Source organism: Bombyx mandarina, chromosome 02 (assembly GCF_030267445.1).
Source record: "Bombyx mandarina strain Sakado chromosome 02, ASM3026744v2".
Classification (NCBI taxonomy): Eukaryota; Metazoa; Arthropoda; class Insecta; order Lepidoptera; family Bombycidae; genus Bombyx; species Bombyx mandarina.
The window spans coordinates 4,819,417-4,841,562 of record NC_143209.1 but is presented as its reverse complement, the minus strand read 5'-3'; the positions used below and the strand labels follow the sequence as shown (position 1 = coordinate 4,841,562).

General features: G+C 41.7%; 2 protein-coding genes across 4 annotated transcripts in view; one reads left to right on the top strand and one right to left on the bottom strand.

Annotated features, from left to right (window-relative positions):
* The window catches only part of LOC114250252 (uncharacterized), a 32,895-nt gene extending 18,957 nt beyond the window's left edge, over positions 1–13,938 (top strand). For both annotated transcript variants that reach the window (XM_028184051.2, XM_028184049.2), the window contains exons 11-21: positions 45–120; positions 1,369–1,537; positions 1,841–1,892; positions 2,564–2,837; positions 3,427–3,534; positions 7,675–7,839; positions 8,907–9,016; positions 9,884–10,014; positions 10,113–10,204; positions 10,631–10,764; positions 11,366–13,938. In XM_028184051.2, coding sequence (XP_028039852.2) covers positions 45–120; positions 1,369–1,537; positions 1,841–1,892; positions 2,564–2,837; positions 3,427–3,534; positions 7,675–7,839; positions 8,907–9,016; positions 9,884–10,014; positions 10,113–10,204; positions 10,631–10,764; positions 11,366–11,699 — 1,645 coding nt within the window. In that variant the 3' untranslated portion in view covers positions 11,700–13,938. The remainder of the gene's footprint in view (positions 1–44; positions 121–1,368; positions 1,538–1,840; positions 1,893–2,563; positions 2,838–3,426; positions 3,535–7,674; positions 7,840–8,906; positions 9,017–9,883; positions 10,015–10,112; positions 10,205–10,630; positions 10,765–11,365) is intronic.
* A 1,518-nt stretch (positions 13,939–15,456) lies between these two features.
* LOC114250264 (uncharacterized) lies at positions 15,457–22,044 on the bottom strand. Of its 2 annotated transcripts, none has more exons than XM_089735644.1 (8): positions 21,789–22,044; positions 20,678–20,760; positions 19,664–19,788; positions 19,230–19,356; positions 18,535–18,614; positions 18,040–18,160; positions 17,280–17,410; positions 15,457–16,492 (listed from the first exon to the last, which is right to left on the bottom strand). In XM_089735644.1, the coding sequence occupies exons 1-8, from the start codon at positions 21,908–21,910 to the stop codon at positions 16,358–16,360; spliced, it is 924 nt and encodes a 307-aa protein (XP_089591770.1). In that variant the 5' UTR covers positions 21,911–22,044; the 3' UTR covers positions 15,457–16,357. The 2 variants fall into 2 exon arrangements, with proteins under 2 accessions (XP_089591770.1, XP_028039868.2); XM_028184067.2 differs by having other exon boundaries at positions 18,040–18,148; positions 21,789–22,042.
* Between the last annotated feature and the right edge of the window lie 102 nt (positions 22,045–22,146).

The window sequence follows — 22,146 nt, the reverse complement described above, 5'->3', positions numbered from 1 at the left end:
GCTCGGACAGCTGCTGACGTCGACGAACCCTGGTCTGCTTTCAGAAGCGAGAATAATGTGAACGATGATACCGCCAGGAGAGTGCTGATGACCAGCTGCCACGGGAAACAAAGGGGCCAGGTTCGTTGCTATTAGCAGTTTCACATAAAACCTATATATTCTTCTCGCTATAAAATATTTTTGTGACGAATTACCGTCAGATTTCAATGTCTAATAACTAAGAGATTAACAATGTGTTAACAATTATTGAGCCCGCAATAGATCGACATTGTCTGTACGCGTTTGTCGGGCAATAATGGGCATTGATCAACGAAACATTACATATATTTTTTTATATTATAGAAGATAGAGATTTTAGAATATAGACTGTACTTTCAATGTCCAATGTAGTTATTTCTTTAATAATTAAATAAATTGGTTTCTTAATGAATATTGCTCATTCATGGTAGTGCATCGTGTCATGCTTTACACGATTTAAGTCGTTTTCGTTTTGTGTTTTGTTATATTGCCCCGGGACAAAGAGTCGCCTGTGTCACTCCGGTCCTGCCGTTACCGCGGCAAATGTTGCTATTACATACGAGATGAATGAAAAATTCATTCCGGATAGATAGTTACATAAATTAATTCTATTATTTGGCGCTTTCATTCTATTTCTTTTGTTACGTCGCTTGTCATCATAACAATAATAAATATATATAATGTATTTATTTATTTAAATCAAAATACAGTTTAGCTTTGTAAAACTATAGCAATTGAGTTGCTCTTATAAAGAGAAACAACATTTAAAGCTATTGCTTCACCATTATTTTTATATCTTTTTATATTTTAATATTGCAAAAATGCTCTTTATATGTCTAATGTTCTAATGTTTCAATAATCGAAATTCTATTTATGTCATCTATAAAAGAATGATATAAATAACATATTAACTTCTTTAAGGATTAATCGTATAGAGGTTACATATATTATATAAATATAGGCGATATTTTAATTTGCGCTACCGAACCCGGGCTTTTGGTACTTTTTGTTTTGGTGCGGGCTGTATGGGGGCCGGTTGCTGTTGATAAGGAAAACTTGTGCTTTGTGCTGCAATACGGTTTATTTCTATGTTTAAGCACTTGGTGTTTTATGAATATAATAAACACTTCCGCTTGCGGTGAAAAGTGAAACAAAAGAAGGGGAAAAGACACCAACAGTGTTGCCAGTCATATGGTTTTATTTTCCATACTAAAATGTTGGAGTTGCCATCACTTTTCTGTATAAACATTAATTTTAGTTCTGTAGCGGGACTTTGTGCCTCGGGGACGGTGTCATGCCGTATGTGCTAAAGATATTGTTGGCTGTTTATCGGATCAACTGTTTCCACAGAAATGGAAGTACATTCCGTCTACCAGCCAACTCCAGCACGTTGACTCGGGCTTGTGCCTGGACGCGGGCTTCGAGGTCGGAGCAGACGTCACGGCGAGGGCCTGCAGCGGCAAGGTCCAGCAGCGTTGGCTGATCGATTACGCGGAGTACAACCAGTTCAAAGGGAAGAGTATGTGATTTTTTTTAATACGCTTTTATTAGTTTCAGACGTATGTATGTTAGTATGTAACGGGATCTTTGAACATGATCTTGACCCCCTTCAAAAAGTCGGATTAACTCGAAATTTGGTATACTTATTAAGCACCGATGACAATTCAATATTGAAAAAAAACTATGAAAAAATTGAAATTCAACTAAAAATGAAAATAAATTTACTAATGTAACAGTAATTTACTAATGTACAGTAACACGACAGCGCACACACGACCTTAGTACTATTTTGTTATATATAGATGTCTAAATGTTCTTTCAGACGGTGAGACGAGCGAGAGAGACGAGAAGCTACGAAGATTGAGGGGACAGAGGTAGGTGAGCAGGACGCGCCGCCCGCGCGACCCCCGGGGGGCGGACCCCCAGCGGGGAGCGGGGCGGGGGACGGTTCTAGTGCAGTGAGCTTTTAAGTTCTTGTCTCAGGGTTGGCGGCCTCACCCGCGATGTGAGCTCGTCTGTTAGTAAAGGTACAATTAAAAAAAAATTACCCTATCATTTTGTATTTTTTTTTTATTGCTTAGGTGGGTGGACGAGCTCACAGCCCACCTGGTGTCAAGTGGTTACTGGAACCTTGAGATATGAGTTCTACGTGAGTACCGGGACGATCGTCAATATTCAAAATACATTAAAAAAAAACATAGAGTATTGTTAAAGCCAGGACCAGAAGTGTCTCCCCCGAGCCGCGTACTGCGAGCGGGGGGTTGGGGGGGTGGTAGGAAATTGTTATCGAGACTAAGAGCTATATAAGTTTTTTTATTGCTTAGTTGTCTGGACGACCTCACTGCTCACCCGGTGTTAAGTAATTACAGGAGCCCATAGACATCTACAACGTAAATGCGCCACCCACCTTGAGATATAAGTTCTAAGGTCTCAAATATAGTTACAACGGCTGCTCTACCCTTCAAACCGAAACGCATTACTGCTCCACGGCAGAAATAGGCTTAATAATTGTAACACTGTTAAGTTATTTGTTTTTTTTTGTTAGACGAAAATCTCGCTCGCTCTTATCGCACGAGGGGGGCGCGCAGCAGCGCTCCCACGAGCACCGGAGCAAGAAGAGGAAGCAAAAGAGAAGGAAGAACAAGAGTAAAAAGAAACGCAAGCGCAAGGACAAGTTCATACTGACGCTGCTGAGGAGCCGCCCCGGGGCGCCCGACGAGCACCTGGAGGCCGAGCTGTACTGCCGCCACGCGCGCCTGCACCCCAATAACAGCTTCGTCAGGGACCTCGTCGCCATCCTCAACGATAAGAACGTCAAGGTGGGTGAACCCAGACCTCGCCCCCCCCCCCAGGTCCCCATCGGTCCCCTCTGCCCCGTCTCACCGGGAGAGAAGTTTCAGAACAATCTTGAATTCGTCGTAGCCTAAGGGATACGACATCCGGTGCATTCGTATGTAGCGATGCAACGGTGTTCGGATCTCAGGCGGCTACCAATTTTTCTAATGAAATATGTAGGTACTTAACTGTTCACGATTGACTTCCACGCTGAAGAAATAAGATCGTGTAATAAAAATCAAATCCGCAAAGTTACAATTTGCGTAATCACTGGTGGTAGGACCTCTTGTGAGTCCGCGCGGGTGGGTACCACCACCCTGCCTATTTCTGCCGTGAAGCAGTAATGCGTTTCAGTTTGAAGGGCGGGGCAGCCGTTGTAACTATACTGAGAATTTACGTTGTAGATGTCTATGGGCTCCGGTAACCGCTTAACACCTATCTGAGCAATAAATAAAAACTCCTCCTGGCTGAGTCCGTGCTCGCCCACCTGTCCTGCGGAATCCGGAAAGGCCTCCTCAATCCTCAAAACCAGTAATCCTTCAATCATAAAACAAATGCTATTACTTGGTCCAGGTGATCAACAACGGGCGTCTGTTCGAGCGCGGCGCGGTCACCGTACTCCGGGACGCCGAAATCAAGAAAATGAAGATGTCAAGTCATGACGACATCGATGACGTCACGGTGAGTACCGGCTCGCTGCGAGCGGGACGTCGCAGTCGACCCCGCACACCCCGCGACCTGGTGACAATTATCTATTATCTTCTATCTTCTATATATATAAATGAATTGCTGTTCGTTAGTCTCGCTAAAACTCGAGAACGGCTGGACCGATTTGGCTAATTTTGGTCTTGAATTATTTGTGGAAGTCCAGAGAAGGTTTAAAAGGTAGATAAATATGAAAATGCTCGGAATTAAATAAATAAAAATCAATTTTGTTTTCCCTTTGATGTGTCCCCCGTTGGACGGATTGCTTTTGTTTGTTTTAAGTTTATTTTATACAAAAGCTTAGGACTTTTATTTATCGATTGAGGCACTACAAAGTCGGCCGCGTCAGCTAGTAGGCTAATAAAAGTCTGCGAACGACTTATAAAGTTCTAATATCGCCCGTGTGATCTATATAACTAGTCAGGTCATAAATTCTGTCACATGTTTAATGTAAAATAATTGAAACAAGTTTATTCATTATGTAACCATTCATATACCAAAATGAACTTAACAAAACATAGATTCTTATGACACTAAAGTTTATTCAAAATAACCTCCGAGGTCCATGCCAATATCGACGGCTGCCTTAATCAAGGATGTCTTGAGTGACTCCAAATTGGGACGAGGATTTGAGCACGCCTTTTCCTCCAAGTGTTGCCATATCTTGTAATCTAACGGATTCAAATCTGGACTGGAGGAGGGCCAGTCTTCGTGCCGGATGAAGTCGATTTCACGCACCGCCAGCCAGTCTTGTGTGCTCTTCGCTCTATGAGCTGGCACCGAATCTTGTTGGAATACCCAGTGCCTGTTATTGAACATGGTATGAGAAACAGGTTCCACAAGGTTCGTCAGGACTGTATTTTGATACACAACTGCATTCGTTTTTACACCTTTCTCACAAAAATGTACCTCTGTTAAGCCCCAATAAGAAACTCCCAACCATACCATGAGCGAGGATGGAAAATGACCTCGTTGGACACGCGGAATACGGTTGCTCGCTTCTTCACTACTGTGTGCGTACACCTTATCATTTTGATTGTTGTAGCTCTCTTCTACGGTAAAACATTTTTCATCCGAAAAAAGAATTTCCCGATATTTTTTTCTCGCGTAACGCTTCAACAAAGCGCGGCATTTCTTCAGTCTCAGGTCCATTAGACGAGCATTCAAACGATGTCCTGTTTTTCTTCGATATTCCCGAAGCCCTAAGTCTTCATTTAACACCCTTTTCACCGTGGTTCTGCTTAACCCCATCTGAAGCGCCAACAGTTTCTGCTCACGTTTGGGATTTCTTTGAATTCGCGCCTTCACAGCTTTTATCACTCCTGGAGTCCTAGCAGACCGAGGGGGACCACTTCTTGACCTGTCATCTACACTAGAGTCTTCATTGTATCGTTTGATGGTACGAAAAACGAATCTTTTGGTTATATTCAAATTTTTCAGTATGTTAAAAATTTGAATTGGCGCGTAACCGCAACGATGCAACGCAATAACTGCAACACGGTCTTCTTTAAGCGTCCACTCCATATTTAAAAATGAGTAAAATTCTAAAAGTATACATTTTTATTTTCATGAACAATTCGAAATTCGAATTCAATAAACTTTTTTGTGGCCAGCATTCTAAAAGAAAAGTTTTTACTGTGTGACAATACTTATGACCTGACTAGTTATTAATACGTGAAACAAAAACTTTGTACCCCTTTTTAGCAGACCAGTTTCTTCAATTGCTTATCACCATGGACCAAGAGAGTTTTTATTTTAAATTTTATATCTCTTTATTCTTTACAATTAAATAAATACTCATGAAAAAACATTAGGTACAGTGAAATATCCTTTTTTTTATCAATGCGTTTCTCTTTTGAAGCAGTGAGTTATATAATCTATAAATTAATACGTGAAGCAAAAACTTTGTACCCCTTTTTACGAGAATTGCGCGGACGCAGGAGTATGAAATTTCCCACACTTATAGAGAATATAGAGAAGGAGTGCACAATGCAATTTTTTTTTTAATTGTGCATTAATAATACATTAAATCAATAAAATAAAACATTACAAACACTATCATGTTTTTGACACACACACGCATGCATACGATTTGTTTATTGTCAAACTTTTGTTATTGCTTATAGTCTGTGGTCAAATTGACAATAGATTAAAATAAGGACTTTTTGGCGGGAACGCGAGGAGTGAAGTTGTGTGATTTGTTTTATTTTGTCTATTTAGTGTTTCTTTAGGTTTAAATGTGTAATAACGGTGGTTTATTAACTGTTTAATATCTGTGAAAGTGTACAAATGTGGGAAAATGAAACAAAGCTGCTGGACGTAACTTCTCAGGTTCCTCCAAAAAGTCCACTGAAAAAATCTCAGTAAATGACCACCATTTTACTGCGATTATATTTCATCCCATATAATCTCATTTCATTAAATTTCATCCCAGTTGATTAATGTCTCAAATTAATCATCTTCATTTCATTTCACTCCATATTATCATTTTTCATAAAATTAAGAATAAAAAGTAAAATAAGACATGACTTAAAGGTCTTAGTTACCAGGTCATAAAATCTCTTAAAAAAAAAAGATTAAAATAAGGGACTTTTTGGCGGGAACGCGTGGAGTGAAGTTGTGTGATTTGTTTTATTTTGTCTATTTAGTGTTTCTTCAGGTTTAAATGTGTAATAACGGTGGTTTATTAACTGTTTAATATCTGTGAAAGTACAAATGTGGGAAAATGAAACAAAGCTGCTGGACGTAACTTCTCGGGTTCCTCCAAAAAGTCCACTGAAAAAATCTCAGTAAATGACCACCATTTTACTGCGATTATATTTCATCCCATATCATCTCATTTCATTAAATTTCATCCCAGTTGATTAATGTCTCAAATTAATCATCTTCATTTCATTTCACTCCATATTATCATTTTTCATAAAATTAAGAATATAAAGTAAAATAAGACATGACTTAAAGGTTATAACAGGTCATAAAATCTCTTTAAAAAAAAAAGATTAAAATAAGGGACTTTTTGGCGGGAACGCGTGGAGTGAAGTTGTGTGATTTGTTTTATTTTGTCTATTTAGTGTTTCTTCAGGTTTAAATGTGTAATAACGGCGATTTATTAACCGTTTAATATCTGTGAAAGTGCACAAATGTGGGAAAATGAAACAAAGCCGCTGGACGTAACTTCTCGGGATCCTCCAAAAAGTCCACTGAAAAAATCTTAGTAAATGACCACCATTTTACTGAGATTAGATTTCATCTCATATCATCTCATCTTATTTCATTTAATTTCGTCCCAGTTGATTATGTCTCAAATTAATCATCTTCATTTCATTTCACTCCATATCATAATTTTTCATAAAAATAAGAATATAAATTAAAATAAGACATGACATGACATAAAGGTCGTAAAATCCCTTTAAAAAGATTAAACTGAATATTGTTTGTCTTTATTAATATTTGTTTAAAGTGTAGTCTTGGCGAAATCTGCGCTTATAGAAATATAATAATCTTTGACAATCCAATCATAATAGTGTACAAACTTATAATTTCAATTAATTATAGTCGAATTTCGACTACAGGGGGACGACTAGTAGACATTAAACCCACAAGAATTTTAATTTGCATAATAACCTTTTTTTATGAACGAGTGATTATTGGTGGCTCTGAGGCCTTTCCAGTTTCACCAGGACAAATGGGCCAGCAAGGGTTTAGCCAGGATTTGCTAACAGCTGCCCGAGCGCTTCCGAAGGAGAGCTAACAGCTCAAGAACAGTTGCTTCACGAATGAATCTACTACCGGATCTCTCGGAGAAACTCAGCGGGCTGATGCATGGGTTAAGTTGCGCGTCGAACTCTTTGCCGAGTTCGACGAGTACGGTTACAGGGGTCCCTAAGTCTGCCCCTAGTGTTATAGCCGAAGACGCCTAATGCTCCTTGCATTCACTCATTCATTAATTAGATCTGATGGATCCGTAAAGACGTGCATAATTACTATACAATTGAGGAATGGACATTATTTTATTACCTTTGAGAGACATGTTGACTGCAAGCAGGAGTCGTGCCCCACGGTCCCCCGGTCACTAATAAATCAATTAAATCATCAAATGTCCATTTAAATTCGCAGACCTCAAAACCGGGACATAAAAAGTTTAAGACAACGCCATCGGTCAAACGCATCCCCGCCGTGAACGTGGCGACGCTGGCGCCGCCCGCCGGGCGCGGCAAGCAACTCAACAAGAAGATTATCATTGAAGAGTTCGTGGCCGTCGCACCTGACGAGAAGACTAAGGTTCGTGACCAAAGTGCGGTCTGGCGTCTATTCACTTGATCCATTTATTAGATTTGAAGCTGAACTTTAAGCTTTCCGCTGGGGTCGAGGGCCAGAAGCCCTGCCGGGGGGACCTGCGGGGGTCGCTTCCAGTAACGTTACTGAGACAAGCTGACCCTAGCAAGAGCAGGGAGGGCTACGTTGAAACTACCCTCAGGAAACACAGACACATCCTTATTAGCTATCTATATATCTATGTGACGGAATCTTCTAACGTCATTTCCACAGACTCCAAAACGTCTGATTAACTTGACAATTCGCGCGCGTTTGCGTTAAATTGCGAAATTTTACAAAGCCACACTATGGTGTCTTATAGGCCTCGTTACTCCCCTGTGGCCGACAGAAACATAAGACTTCTCTGTCGTGCTGATGACGTGGCTCATAAAGCGGTCTAGTGTACGAAAGAGACGTATATACATCTAAGAGTGTGCTATTGAATCAGAACGATGATTATACTTTTTCACACCCTGTATGCAGAAATTCTCATTTAATAACCAAACTACCCTTAATCTGCAATTTTATTGGTCACATTCAGAGAGTTTGTGATTCAAAGGAAGCCGCCGCCGTTCTCGCGTGGTCATTGACCCCATGCGTTGACTGATCCATCGTCTTACATTACTCGTTTAATAATTATTGTGAGTCTAGCCGCAATTGCGGCGTCTGAACAACGCGGTGTGAACTTCCAACATAAACAGTTGCAGTTACTGGTGGTAGGACCTCTTGTGAGTCCGCGCGGGTAGGTACCACCACCCCGCCTATTTCTGCCGTGAAGCAATAATGCGTTTCGGTTTGAAGAGCGGGGCAGCCGTTGTAACTATACTGAGATCTTAGAACTTATACCTCAAGGTGTGTGGCGCATTTGCGTTGTAGATGTCTATGGGCTCCAGTAACCACTTGACACCAGGTGGGCTGTGAGCTCGTCCACCCATCTAAGCTAATAAAAAAAATCAACGAATATCGACCTTAATTCGATTTGTTAACTACTTTTCGAAAAGGATTCCGTACATCATTGTTCACGTATTTTACAGAAACTGAAGAAGCGTAAAAGAAAACACAAGAGACGCACGACGGTCCCCCCCGCCGCGTACGGAGAGGGGGAGGGAGTGCTCAACCAAAACACAGAGAGGAACGCACACGCGTGAGTACTTTTATTAGTGATGTATCGATATCTATATCATCTATCTATCTACCTCTCTCGGTCCGAAGGCGACAGTTAGACGTCTTAACGACTGGCCGGGGCTCCCAAATACCAGCTACTTCCATTTGACTCCATACAAGGAGGGCCGTTCGGATTGTCGATAATCCCGTTCTCACGGATTGTTTGGAGCCTCTGAGTTTGCGGAGGGACTTCGCTGCTCTCTGCATTTTGTACCGCCTGTTCCATGGGGAGTGCTCTGAGCAATTATTTGAGATAATTCCATCATCTCGTTTTTACTATCGCACCTCCCGCCTCCGGAGTAGAGTTCATCCATACAACCTGGAGCCACTGCGGTCATCAACAGTGCGTTTCCAGAGGTCTTTTTTGCAACGTACCATCCGGCTATGGAATGCTCCCCTCCACGGTGTTTCCCGAGCGCAATGACATGTCCTTCTTCAAACGAGGCTTGTGGAGAGTATTAAGCGGTAGGCAGCGGCTTGGCTCTGCCCCTGGCATTGCTGAAGTCCGTGGGCGACGGTAACCACTCACCATCAGATGGGCCGTATTCTCGTATGCCTACAAGGGCAATAAAAAAAAAACGCAGCGCGCCTGCGATCTCTGGACTCCTGACGTCACGTTCCATTTGCCAATTTATTCCTCTCACTCCTGTTGTAAATTGTCGGGCTGACCGACCTCATACGATCATATTATCTCCGGGCGGCGACATTCACGTCGTGACGCCTGTAGCTTCACATAAGCTCAGGGGGGCCGCGAGTGTACCTGTATAGAGCCACGGGACAACTGCCGCTGCGACGTGGAACCGCTCTTCATGTCACAACTATCAACATCCAGTCTGTTCATTTGCAGGTCTGTAGAGCTGACGGACGCGCCACCCTCGTCCGCTGAGGACACTCCTATGCTCATGGGGGGCGAGCGGGGCGCCGACAGGAAGGTCAACGAGCTTCTCAGAGACGACAGCCGTGAGAACTGGGACGTGGGTAAGTAGGGGGTAAAGGGGGGGTCAGAGGTCATCAGAGATTTCAATACTCTTCGTTTGACAGCGACGATATGTTAACACGGTACCATTATTACCAAGGTGAGTCTCGCTTCCGGCGGAACAACTCGCAGACGCTGCTGCAGCCGCTGCGGAGGCTCACCACCGACGAGGGCGGCGCCGACAGCGGCGACGTGAGTACCGGGACAGTCAACAATCTTCAAAATACAGTAAAATCTTAGAGGGGGGGGATTGGTGGTAGAAAATTGTCGTCGGGCTATATAAGTTTCTTATTGCTTAGTTGCGTGGACGAGTTCACAGCCCACCTGATGTTGAGTGGTTACCGGAGACCATAGACATTTACAATGTAAAGGTCGCCACCCACCTTGAGACATAAGTTGTAAGGTCTCAAGTATAGTTCCAACGGCTGCCCCACCCTTCAAACCGAAACGCATTACTGCTTCACGGCAGAAATAGGCGGGGTGGTGGTACCTACCCGCACGGACCCACACCATGTCCTACCACCAGTATAGCGTACCAGCCGGGACAGCAGCAAGGCCCCGCTAAGTACTACTGCAACTAGACACGTCTAGGACACAGCTGAAGTACATTTCCCACAGGAGTCGTCGAGACAAGATGACGTCACGCCCGAGCGGGACGAGGACAGGAAACCGGTCAAGGTCGTGCTCCGCAGCAACCTGACCTTCAACATCGGCGATGATTTCTTCGCGTGGAGACCGAGGGAAGATGAGAAGTGAGTTACATCTTCGACATGCCAGTAATTGTAGCACACCGAGCTGGAGCGAGCCCCCCGCGCGTCCCCCGGTGACCGCCAAGGGGGTACCAGCTACTAAACAGTTCAGCACCAGTCAAATTCAGTTATATACATATAACTTAATAGCTTTTTAACACCGCTTTATTAGCTCAGTATGTTTAGTGCAAGTTTTTTAACGTTCTCGATAGCGTAAGAGTTAACTCGAATTTGTATGGAGTTGGAACAGCGCCCCTAGCGGCAAACGTAGGAACAAATAACAACAACAAAAACTTTATTATTTACTGATGGTAGGACCTCTTGTGAGTTCGAGCGGGTAGGTGCCACCACCCCGCCTATTTCTACCGTGAATCAGTAACGCGTTTCGGTTTGAAGGGCGGGGCAGCCGTTGTAACTATACTGAGACTTTAGAACTTATATCTCAAGGTGAATGGCTGCATTTACGTTGTAGATGTCTATGGAGTCCGGTAACCACTTAACATCAGGTGAGCCACGCGCTCGTCCAACCGGTAATTGTAAATCCGGTTCGCTAGTTGCACGTGTTAAATTAGTTTTAAGTGTATATTTATTATTCCCATTTCAGAGACGACACCGCCTCCACAAAAGATGCGAAGGCACAACAGATACAGCTGATCATTAAACCTAACCCGGGAATACTCGTAGACGACCAGAGGCCCGCCGCTGACGTCAGGAGTGACGTCACGAAAACGTCAAATAAGAGGATTGACAAACACAAGGACCTGTCAAGTTTTGACAGGAGTCGCATTAGACATGTGTCAGGCGATGGGAATATAGATCAGCGTCAGGAAGACAGCTTCGAGGATGATAACGTGTTGAGGGGTGGCGGCAAGGCGAGCAGCACTCCCGATGATAAGTCCGATGGCTCGTCCAGTTCCTCTGAGAGTTGCGATGATTGATTTCATTCAAGCGTTGAAATTAAAAATTAAAAAAATTGGTATTAAATTATCAGTGGCTCAAAATGAACTTTATTGGGTTGGATTTTATATAAAAAAAAACAAATAACTATGCAATTGTTAAACGAAGCTCTGATTTAGTATATTGTACATATATAAAGTATGGTATGGTATCAAACCACACTAAAATTGAACATGACCAATTTTTTTTTTTGTAGATCACCCTTATTTAGTTTTCTTACTCATGCCAATACATAGTATGTATTAAAATAGTTTTAGATTTTTACGAAAAATACATAATTCTGTCACATAAAAAAGATTTGTTTGTGACACTGTGTTATTATAGTGGAATTTGATATTGTATCTATACTAATATTATAAAGAGAAAAGATTTGTTTGTTTGTTTGTTTGTTTCGAATAGGCTCCGAAACTACTGGACCGATTTGAAAAATTATTTTTCCATAGAAGCCGACATTGTCCCTGATGAACATAGACTTTTTTTTAATTTTTTTTTATTTTATTTTTTTGGTTTCATGTGTGTTTTAATGTTTCCGAAGCGAAGCGAGGGCGGGTCGCTATTATATATAAAAATGAAATGCTGTTCGTTAGTCTTGCTAAAACTCGAGAACGGCTGAACCGATGTGGCTAATTTTGATCTTGAATTATTTGTGGAAGTCTAGAGAAGGTTTAAAATGTAGATAAATATGAAAAAGCCCGAAATTAAGTAAAAATAACAATTTGTTTGTTTCAAGTTTATTTTATACAAAAGTTTAGGTCTTTTATATATCGATTGAGGCACTACGAAGTCTGCCGGGTCAGGTAGTACTCAAATATATTTATTAGCGCAGTGGCCAGCTTCATAATGAATTGTGTGTTCAATTTTATGCGGATATTTATTTAACGCTGTTTCATTATGGTTAAGGTCGAGGTTAAGCGACCAAGAGGCAGGAACCCGACCCGTTGGACGGACCAGATTCGTGCAGCCCTGGATACCACAGTGCACGATGCTCTGCACTCAGCTGCAGATAGGAACAGATGGCGGTGCACTATAAAAAACAATCTGTTTCAAGACAATGACCACGACCCTCAGTAATGAGGAAACCGACGCAAGGAGGAGAGTTTCATTATGAAAAGTGTCGCTCGCTCAGTACACGGGAGACAATTTCTTTAATTGTTAATGAGACGTAATTGTTGAATGCCGTCCATTTTTTTAATTTTTTCTAAGCTTTATTGCAGTACGTTCGATCTAACTAGCGAAATTATGTCGCCTGGGTTAAAGTGTTATTATATCATATTTGTAATTTAGAATTTGAACGGTCATTGTGGCTTATGGACATCGGCAAACCCAGGGCCGCAGATAATCAGCTGCCTCCGGCAGTAGGTACTCTGAGATATTTGAAGACATGAGTGGATGAAGAGGTTAAGTATCATTTTTAATATTTTTGAATTTAAACATCGAATGAAGGTTTTATGTGCCTATAAACTATATTAGACCTTAAAACTCCGGGTTTAAAGGCTATTTTTGATGAGGGAGTTATGTATGAAGAAAAAATACCAGTAACAAAAGTATGTTGCCAGTTTTCTCAATAATAACAAATTGTATCATATCCCCTTCATCCACGGCATGTCTTCAATTATCTAGATGGCGTCCCTATTTCTACAGTCCAGTTTCTACAAATTTACTGAAATTCGCGATCCGCTAGCCTTGAAAGCATCAAAACTGTTTGACGCTTTTGTAGGCAGCGGCTTGGCTCTGCCCCTGGCATTGCTGAAGTCCATGGGCGACGGTAACCACTCACCATCAGGTGGGCCGTATGCTCGTCTGCCTACAAGGGCAATAAAAAAAAAAGCGCCGACATAGTTATTTTGTATATGGCTAAATTAAATGTATAAATCTTATGTAATTTTAAATTTAGAGACGACCTACCAAATTGTATTATATTTATAAATAATCTAGCCTTGTCTCTTTCCGTCGCGCTCTGAAGCTGAACGTTAGAGAAAGACAACGCGATGCGTGACGTCACACCGACTGAGGCCGCGCGCATGTCATTCTAATGTCAACCTTAAAGACAAGATATTTTAGTAATAAATTAATTGTAATGTAAATCAAAACGATGTTTATATACTAATGAGAAATGAATCTCATCGTCCGTGCGTCAATTATATGAATTGTTAAAATTTTATGTAGGTACTAGTTATAAAAAAGTCGGGTAGTTCGACAAAATATATTTTTCTAAGACTGTTTCGTTGTTTTATTTTGTGTGTTTTTATTGAGGGTTTGATGTGGCCCAGGGGCGACGCGTGCGGCTCACTCGCACCGAGAAGGGTTTGCTTTCTGTTGAAGTTGTCAGAAAATTATATCTGACAGTTAACTGTCGTACGATGCAATAGGAATGTGTCGTCTTCTGGCCCTCGGTAAGTGACAACGTGTCTAATATTAAAGCCGCAAACCACTCGTGTTCCGGTTTGAATGGATGCCCTTTTAGGTACCTTGATCGATGAGTAAATTAACCCATAGACACAGCCCACTGAGTTTCTGGCCGGATCTTCTCAGTGGGTCGCGTTTCCGATCCGGTGGTAGGTTCTACGAAGCACTGCTCTTACTGGGGTCAGTGTTAGCAACACTCCGGTTTGAGCCCCGTCAGCTCACCTATACGTCAAGGAGAAGCTGAAATAGCCTCTCAAGGCTAACAGCATAGGTAGGAAAAAAAAGGGATGCAGCTATTCCACGGTCCTTAGACTTCGTCGACACCTGGCGGGGGGGGGGGGGGGGGGGCGTCGTCGTGTTGTGATACGTATAGACCTTGGACTCATCCTGCTTATAATTTATGTAGGTTCGCAGGTTCGTGGAATGCACTAACAGAGGTTTTAGTGAGAAAAATATTTATTATCTATAGTGGCGTCGGATGACAAAAACTTTAGTGGTTAGGAAGCGCGCGGCGTTCGTTGCTTTGGTCACAGCACTGACTTCGTTCGCCTCAGGTCATCGGTCCGAGGCCCCCTCACCTCTCGTTGAACCCCGCGCACTCCCTCTTACAAATCTTGTTAATTTAAAACTAAGCTACAAATTTGCTAACGTCTTTTAACAAAACAAATTCATCATACAAACAAACATACACCAAATATACTAATCACAGCTCCAAATTTATATTTAACGCATCGCTAACACTGCTATCTGATAAAATAGAAAATGTATTCGCGACCAGTATTGCAATGTTAAGCAACAGTTCAAAACCGCTACACGCGTTAGACAACAAATTCTTATTTATAAGCTCAAATTAGTAAAATTAAGAACTCAAAAATATGATCCCAAATCTAAACTACTCCAAATTTTTGAGTCATTTTTTGAATGCGCCTTTGACATATCACACAGGTCGAATGTGGAGACGTCGCCTCTCTCGGCTGCAGCATCTTCTTTACTGGTGGTAGGATCTCTTGTGAGTCCGCGCGGGTAGGTACCACCGCCCCGCCTATTTCTGCCGTGAAGCAGTAATACGTTTCGGTTAGAAGGGTGGGGTAGCCATTGTCACTACAATGAGACCTTAGAACTTATGTCTCAAGGTGGGTGGCGCATTTAAGTTGTAGATGTCTATGGGCTCCAGTAACCACTTAACACCAGGTGGGCTGTGAGCTTGTGCAGCCACCACAATAATAAATAAATAAATAAAAAACAACCATCATCTCTCATCATTTGTACTTGCATATGTTTTTGTAAACCTACAACTTCTTTGGATTTACAGGTGTCCAGAATAAAAAAAAGTTTATTTATCAGATTCAACTCATCTTTGGTTTATTTTCAAGTCATTTTACAAAACTATATAACATCATTAACATCTTATTTAATTTAAGGTTAACAAATTTCAATCCTTGAAATTTTACATAAATATATTTTTTCAAAGTAACAATTGTAACTTAAATGCTTACTTACCTGAACAAAATAGTGTTGTTTAATTAAGTTTTATTTTTGTAATTAAGAAAAAAATCAACGTTAAATACAATCACACTATTCATCTATTTGGTCCACAATAGTAAAGGACATTGATTCGCGAATAGATTTGTATTTCGTTAGCCACAATGTAATGTGAATCCAGATGCGCGTCACGCGAGAGATCGCGGGGGCGTTGACCCGCATATCAGCTGATTTCGTATTTTGTAATATATACTTTTTGGATCCGTATCTTAATCATTTTTATTTGTGGCACAAAACTTTTGGCCATACGACATTTGAGCATCTTATATAATGCTTCTAAGCTCTTAACACCTTCCCCCCAACCCCCCTATTTACAGGCGTTTCGTAGTAGTGCCAAAAGATACAACCGAATGAAACCAGGTCACTGACATCTCTGGACAATTTGGGCTGTCAAAGATGTCCACTCGTGTAGTTGCTAAGAATGCGATGTACAATTTCCGTAAATTCGTTTATAACAAAGGGAATTTAAGGGCAATGCGTGTTAAACAAGCAAACCCTTCCATTCGCATTATATATATGTACATAACATATAGGGACCACGGTCATCTGTGGACGTGTGCGGTATTTCTCGACTACCGCCCTTCCGTGTTGAGGGCTTGGCCGAGACACCCGGGCTCGCAGTGTCTGTGGACCCCTCTCTATCGAAGATTATATTCACACGTCTCCGTTGCTACTGTGTGCCACGCACTGCCTATTGTAGTCTATACGGTCTGCCCATTCCTATCCCTATGACGCGCGTTTCGTGAAGCCTGCCCCTCCCGCGCCCCCCCGCGCCGCCGGGACAGTCCCGGGTGGGAATGTCCGGGCGGGCGGCCGCCTGTGACGCCTGGAATAAAACTAATTGTTTAATGGTGGTTGGTTCACTGCCGCGCCGCCGCAAGACGATACCGGCCTCACTGGTGGGGGGGCAGGAGGGACGGTTGTGGCGGACCTCTTGTGAGTCCGCGCGGGTAGGTACCACCGCTCTGCCTATTTCTGCCGTGAAGCAGTAATGCGTTCCGGTTTGAAGGGCGGGTCCGGTTCTGAGGCCTCAGAACTTATATCTCAAGGTGGGTGGCTCCGGTAACCACTGAACACCGGGTGGGCCGTGAGCTTGGACGAGCAACCAAGCAATTAAAATAAATAAATAAATCTTAATCCTATTTTAAAAGTGGCTGTATTGTCTTTAGTGGAGAAACATGTGTCAAAGACAATACAGCTACGTGTGTAGCCCGTCGTGTAGACGGGGGCAGTGGGGGGGCGGACGCACTGCGTTACCATCTTTTAGACTACGCACCACTCAACTCTAATCTTCCTTACGCGGTTTTTCCAGAGCGCCATGACATGTCCCGAGTCCTCAGCAGACAGCCGCGTGACATTCCTCCGGCATTACTGACATCATGAGCGACAGTATACACTCAACATTTATTTTTATTTATTTATATTTATTGTACACAAAAAGAAAATACAATGAAAACAGATTTAAAGAATGTCTAAATACTATGTACAAAGGCGAGATTAACTCATTCATGAGTTTCAATCTCGTTATTTCAATCGTCCATGGACAACAGAATCGCCAAAACGTACCTGCACAGCGCTCATCAAGCGTCCCTGATACACTACTGGAGACTCACCCGATCCCTAAGGGCGGTTTCTTTGAGCAGCATTGACAGTGTCTTGGCATGTCGGTTGACGCCAGCCGCGAGCTGTCTGGACGTCAGTCTCGCCAGCGACGACCGGTCTGTGGCCAGGCTGCAGGTGCAACCTGGGACAACGACTCCTAACGTTTGATGGTCGAACATTCTGTCGGACCCCCCGCGGTCCCCGGGCGGGGGACGAACTTGGAGACGGCTAACAAAACAACCACGGTATCCAACAAACTTTATTTATTTCAAAACACTTAATCTTAAATTCCGCCGCACACTCGGGTGTCCAATCATCATCATCTCAGCCTACACTGTCCACTGCTGAACGTAGGCCTCTCCAAGTGATCTCTAGTGCGGCCGGTCCGTTGCCACCTGTATCCAACGTGACCCAGCGGTTCTTACCAGGTCGTCGGTCCATCTCGTAGGTGACCGTCCCACACTGCGCTTGCCAGTACTTGGTCTCCACTCGAGGATCCCTCTGCACCATCGGCCGTCCGATCTTCGCGCTATGTGGTCTGCTCATTGCCATTTCAGCGTGCTAATCCTACGGACTATGTCAGCAAGTTTGGTTCTTCTACGGATCGGTCTCGTAGAGAAATACCAAGCATAGCCCTCTCCATAGCTCGCTGCGCGACACTGGGTGTTCAATGTACAAGTGTAACGTTGTGATAACTTTCACAACGTAAAGTTCTAATAAATTATGACGTCACTGTTCTACATCGACTTTAAGCGTTGAAACACCGGTTACCTTCGTCTGTGAGATCGAGCTCGGAGGAGTGCGGCGCGACGTGGGCCCCGCGCGTGAACTCCGCGAGGCTGTCGGTGGAGGAGGAGCTCCCGGAGCGCCGCCCCTCCGTCTGTGCGCAGACCTCAACACGGTAAACTTGCTCACTAGTTATACCGTTGTATCTTTCTCAGTTGTCACGAGTCGTAGGCGACATCAAAACTACTCATACAATTTAATTTCACTATTTTTACCATTATTATATTGTTGCCAACAACAAGAACAACATATGGGAGATTAATCGGAAGGATCAAACAGACTGACCAAAAAAAATTAAGCAAAAACTTTTTAATTTTTTTTGCTAACGGACCCTTACATACATTTAGTAAAAAACCTTTAACTATTGGCATTACTAAACAGACACTTCAATATTATAAATAAATATAAATAAAAAAGTTTTGAGAAAAAAATCATGGACACCCTACTCGAGACGTTAGGATTATTGAGTCCATGATTTACCTCGTACTTCCAAAGCTCAGCATCCAGTTCCCTGTACAGTCTGGCCGGACTGTGCGGACGGGCTTCGCCACTCCACGGACCTGCGGGAAACCAGCAATTACAATAAAACTAACTACACAAGAATGTTCAATCATTTAAAACGTCCATCTAATCGCTATTTCCTTCAAACATTAACCAAACAGCACACTTTTCTGCCGCTAATCACAATACTGGTAGTAAGACGTCTTGTGAGTCTGCGCGGTAGGTACCACCACCCCGCCTATTTCTGCCGTGAAGCAGTAATGCGTTTCGGTTTGAAGGGTGGGGCAGCCGTTGTAACTATACTGAGACCTTACAACTTATATCTCAAGGTGGGTGGCGCATATACGTTGTCTATGTCTATGGGCTCCAGTAACCACTTAACACCAGGTGGGCCGTGAGCTCGTCAACCCATCCAAGCAATAAAAAAAAGAATTTTATTTTTGAAAATATGTATAATTTATGTGCCCCCCTTCTTTTGTGGTAAATTTAATTAACCCACAAAGGTGTGTAGTTTGCACAGCCCTAGTGTAGATGATTGAAAGAGCTAATATCGGAACTCGATGCCCCCAAGCTTGAGACATGAGGTCGTCGTCTCAAGGGTCATGGTCAAATATTGCCAGGCAAGGTTGTAGTGTCTCCAATATTTAGTTTAAATTCTAACCATGAGCACTCACTTATAGCAGATTCCTCAGCTCGTGGCTGGTGGCACCAGGCCTGATTGTCACCAAACCACTCATTTATGTCCACTCCGCAGCTGTCACCATCGACGGCGTCTTTCCATATTTCTTCCTCATTCACTTTCTGCACATTATAAGTTAACGCAATATGTCTTGTCTTGCCAATAATATATCGCAGATCATTTAGATAACACTAAATATTTGATCAATAAATATGTGTAAACTTTTTTCTCTACCTAATCGTTGGTAGCCTAAGAGTTAATCCAACTATGCGCGGATGGGTAAGTGAGCTCACAATGCTCAACTTGAAAGAGCTTGTCAACACTTTTTTTTCAGGCAGAGGCCAAACGCATCTAAAGGAAATGTGCGGTATGTATGTGGGACTTGATATGACTATATGTCATATTCCTTTACTATTAAAAACATCTTACGTGGTCTGAATTCTGCCAATTCTCAGCAGATGATGCTCTTTCCCTCAACATTTTCTCTGGCACATCATTGCAGACAAATGTTTCAGTCATTATTTTCATATGCTTACAATTATAATCATTTTGTTCTGTAAATAGAAGATTTGAATTATCACACTAGTCTGTTTGTAACTATACTGAGACCTTAGAACTTATATCTCAAGGTTGGTGGCGCATTTACGTTGTAGATGTCTATGGGTCTCCAGTAACCACTTAACACCAGGTGGGCTGTGAGCTCTTCCACCCATCAAAGCAATAAAAAAATTGTGTTTGTTGCTTTTAATATAATTTCAATCAACAATTCAATGTTCAACTTTGTGGTATAACTTTTTAGCTCCTATAAACTGTGATTACCTCATGACAATTACAAAGGCTTGTTGTACTCTTGAAGCCAGAACAATAGATGGCTTGACGGTCTTCCTTATCTTAACCCTCAGAGCAAAACTGATTGGTTTGAAGTAAAAATATACAGTATAAATAAATCTTAATCAATTTTTGCTGTATGTCATTTATTTATTTTGATTATTAAATGTTTTATATAAACTATTTATATTGATTATATATTTATTAAATGACATTTAAGATCAATATCTTTGGAGACAAAGATTAAAAGAACCCTACCTATCATCCTTGTTTATTCGTTATCAGATAATAATTACACTCACTCTGTATTTTAAATTTGAATATCGACGCTTGAAAGGCAAACATGACTAAGCAACAATGCGTGAACTTTACGTTAGACTAATTTAAAGTTGAAATACCTGAAAAAAAATCTATTTTAAACGAATCTAGCTGTAGGATTGAAATTATTTTAATAGACGTAGAAATAAATTTTTTTTGCACATTGAATATGGTTATTGCCTATCATTTATGTACAAAGCAGTTATTGTCGCTTAGTCACGTTTGCCTTTCAAGCGTCGATATATTTGACATTAAATTTCATAACAATTGGATTAGCCAACAATTCATTAAATATACCTTGTGTCTCCTCAATGAGTCCCCTGTTCAATGGAGAGTCTGAGGATTCGGCTTTTATATTGTACGTTGTGTTATGTGTTTTTCTGCAAATTATGTTTAACAATTTTTACTTTTTTAATGAATGGTTACTAAATAGATACTGATGAATGATTTTCTCTTAACAGACATTCCTGTATTGCACCTATATTGAATAAAGTTTTTTTTTTATTGCCCTAGCTGGCATAGCCCACCTGATAGTAAGTGGTTACCGTCGCTCATGGACGTCAGCAACGCGAATCAAACACCTTCTAGAAGCCTTAGGCAGTGACTCTGTTGATTCAACATACGAAACACCATTCTTCATACCTTATGGTACTTGAGTACGATTCAAAAGCCAAGTACTATTCCCGGCTGTTTCTTAGGCTGAGCACTACGGTGTTATTTCTGATAGAACTGCCGGCTCTAGTGGCCAGTCTGCACGAACATACGTCAAGATAAATATATCTGTTGTATGTTTTTAGTAGTCAGCTCAAAGATACTTGGCATCAAACTCACGGACAATAGCTTTTTGGGGTATAAATGGGGTCTACTGGCTAAACGAATTATTAGAAATGAACAGCTCGTCATCATGTTCACTATAATTAGTTATAAATGGTTTAGAACCACTATAAACAAAAAACTGGCAAGAGGAAGAGAGGCCGCCCCAGAACTAATTGGCGTCGCTCGGTGGAGCAGGAGCTAGGGGTCTTGGGCATGATGTGGGAGGAGCTAGAACTGACTGCCCAAGACCGATGTAAATGGTAAATTTTGATTCGAGCCCTACAACACCCCAGCAGAGGGTAATAGGAAGGAATGATGATGATGATGATGATAAACACAATGAGGGCGTCTATATAGTCCCTTTTTTATTGCGCCGTAAAGTCGTGTTTTATGTAATTAACACCACAGTTGGAACAATAGAATTTTTATTGTTGTGGCGGCATAAACAATTCTAAGTTATTATATTATATTAGTTATTAAACGCCACAACATAATTCTGATGGTTCACATTATCACGAGCCTCAGACATGAGGAGGAAATTCTTTTGCGATATTGCAATACAAATATGGAAATGGTAAAAGACAAAACTCACTTCGATTTCAAACTCTTGGACTTTGATTTCGAATCACACGAAAACTTCCAATTTTTCTGTTTCTTATAAAATTCTAGACGATATATGGCTACTAATTCCGGTTTGGGCTGTTTATTTGCCATTGTTTAATCCAGAAAATTTAGTTGTACACCAAATTTATGCGCTAAATCAGCAAAATTTCATCTACCCCAAAATCAAAAACAATAAAAGTCTAATTTAAATTTGGCGAATTTTACAATGTCAGTTTATTTCTTTTCTATATTTTGGCCTAGTTTTCGTAATGCATACAGCCTAGTTTAAGCAGGTAGTTTAACTTTAGTTACAATTCGCAAGTGTATTATTGTTTCAAAACTAGTGT

Coding starts and splice junctions, on each gene's coding strand:
- LOC114250264 (XM_089735644.1), bottom strand. CDS start 21,910: ATGGCAAATAAACAGCCCAAACCGGAATTAGTAGCCATATATCGTCTA. Junction 19,789..20,677: donor ACTCATTGAGGAGACACAAG/GTATATTTAATG, acceptor TTCTATTTACAG/AACAAAATGATTATAATTGT. Junction 18,615..19,229: donor AGCTGAGGAATCTGCTATAA/GTGAGTGCTCAT, acceptor GGTTTCCCGCAG/GTCCGTGGAGTGGCGAAGCC.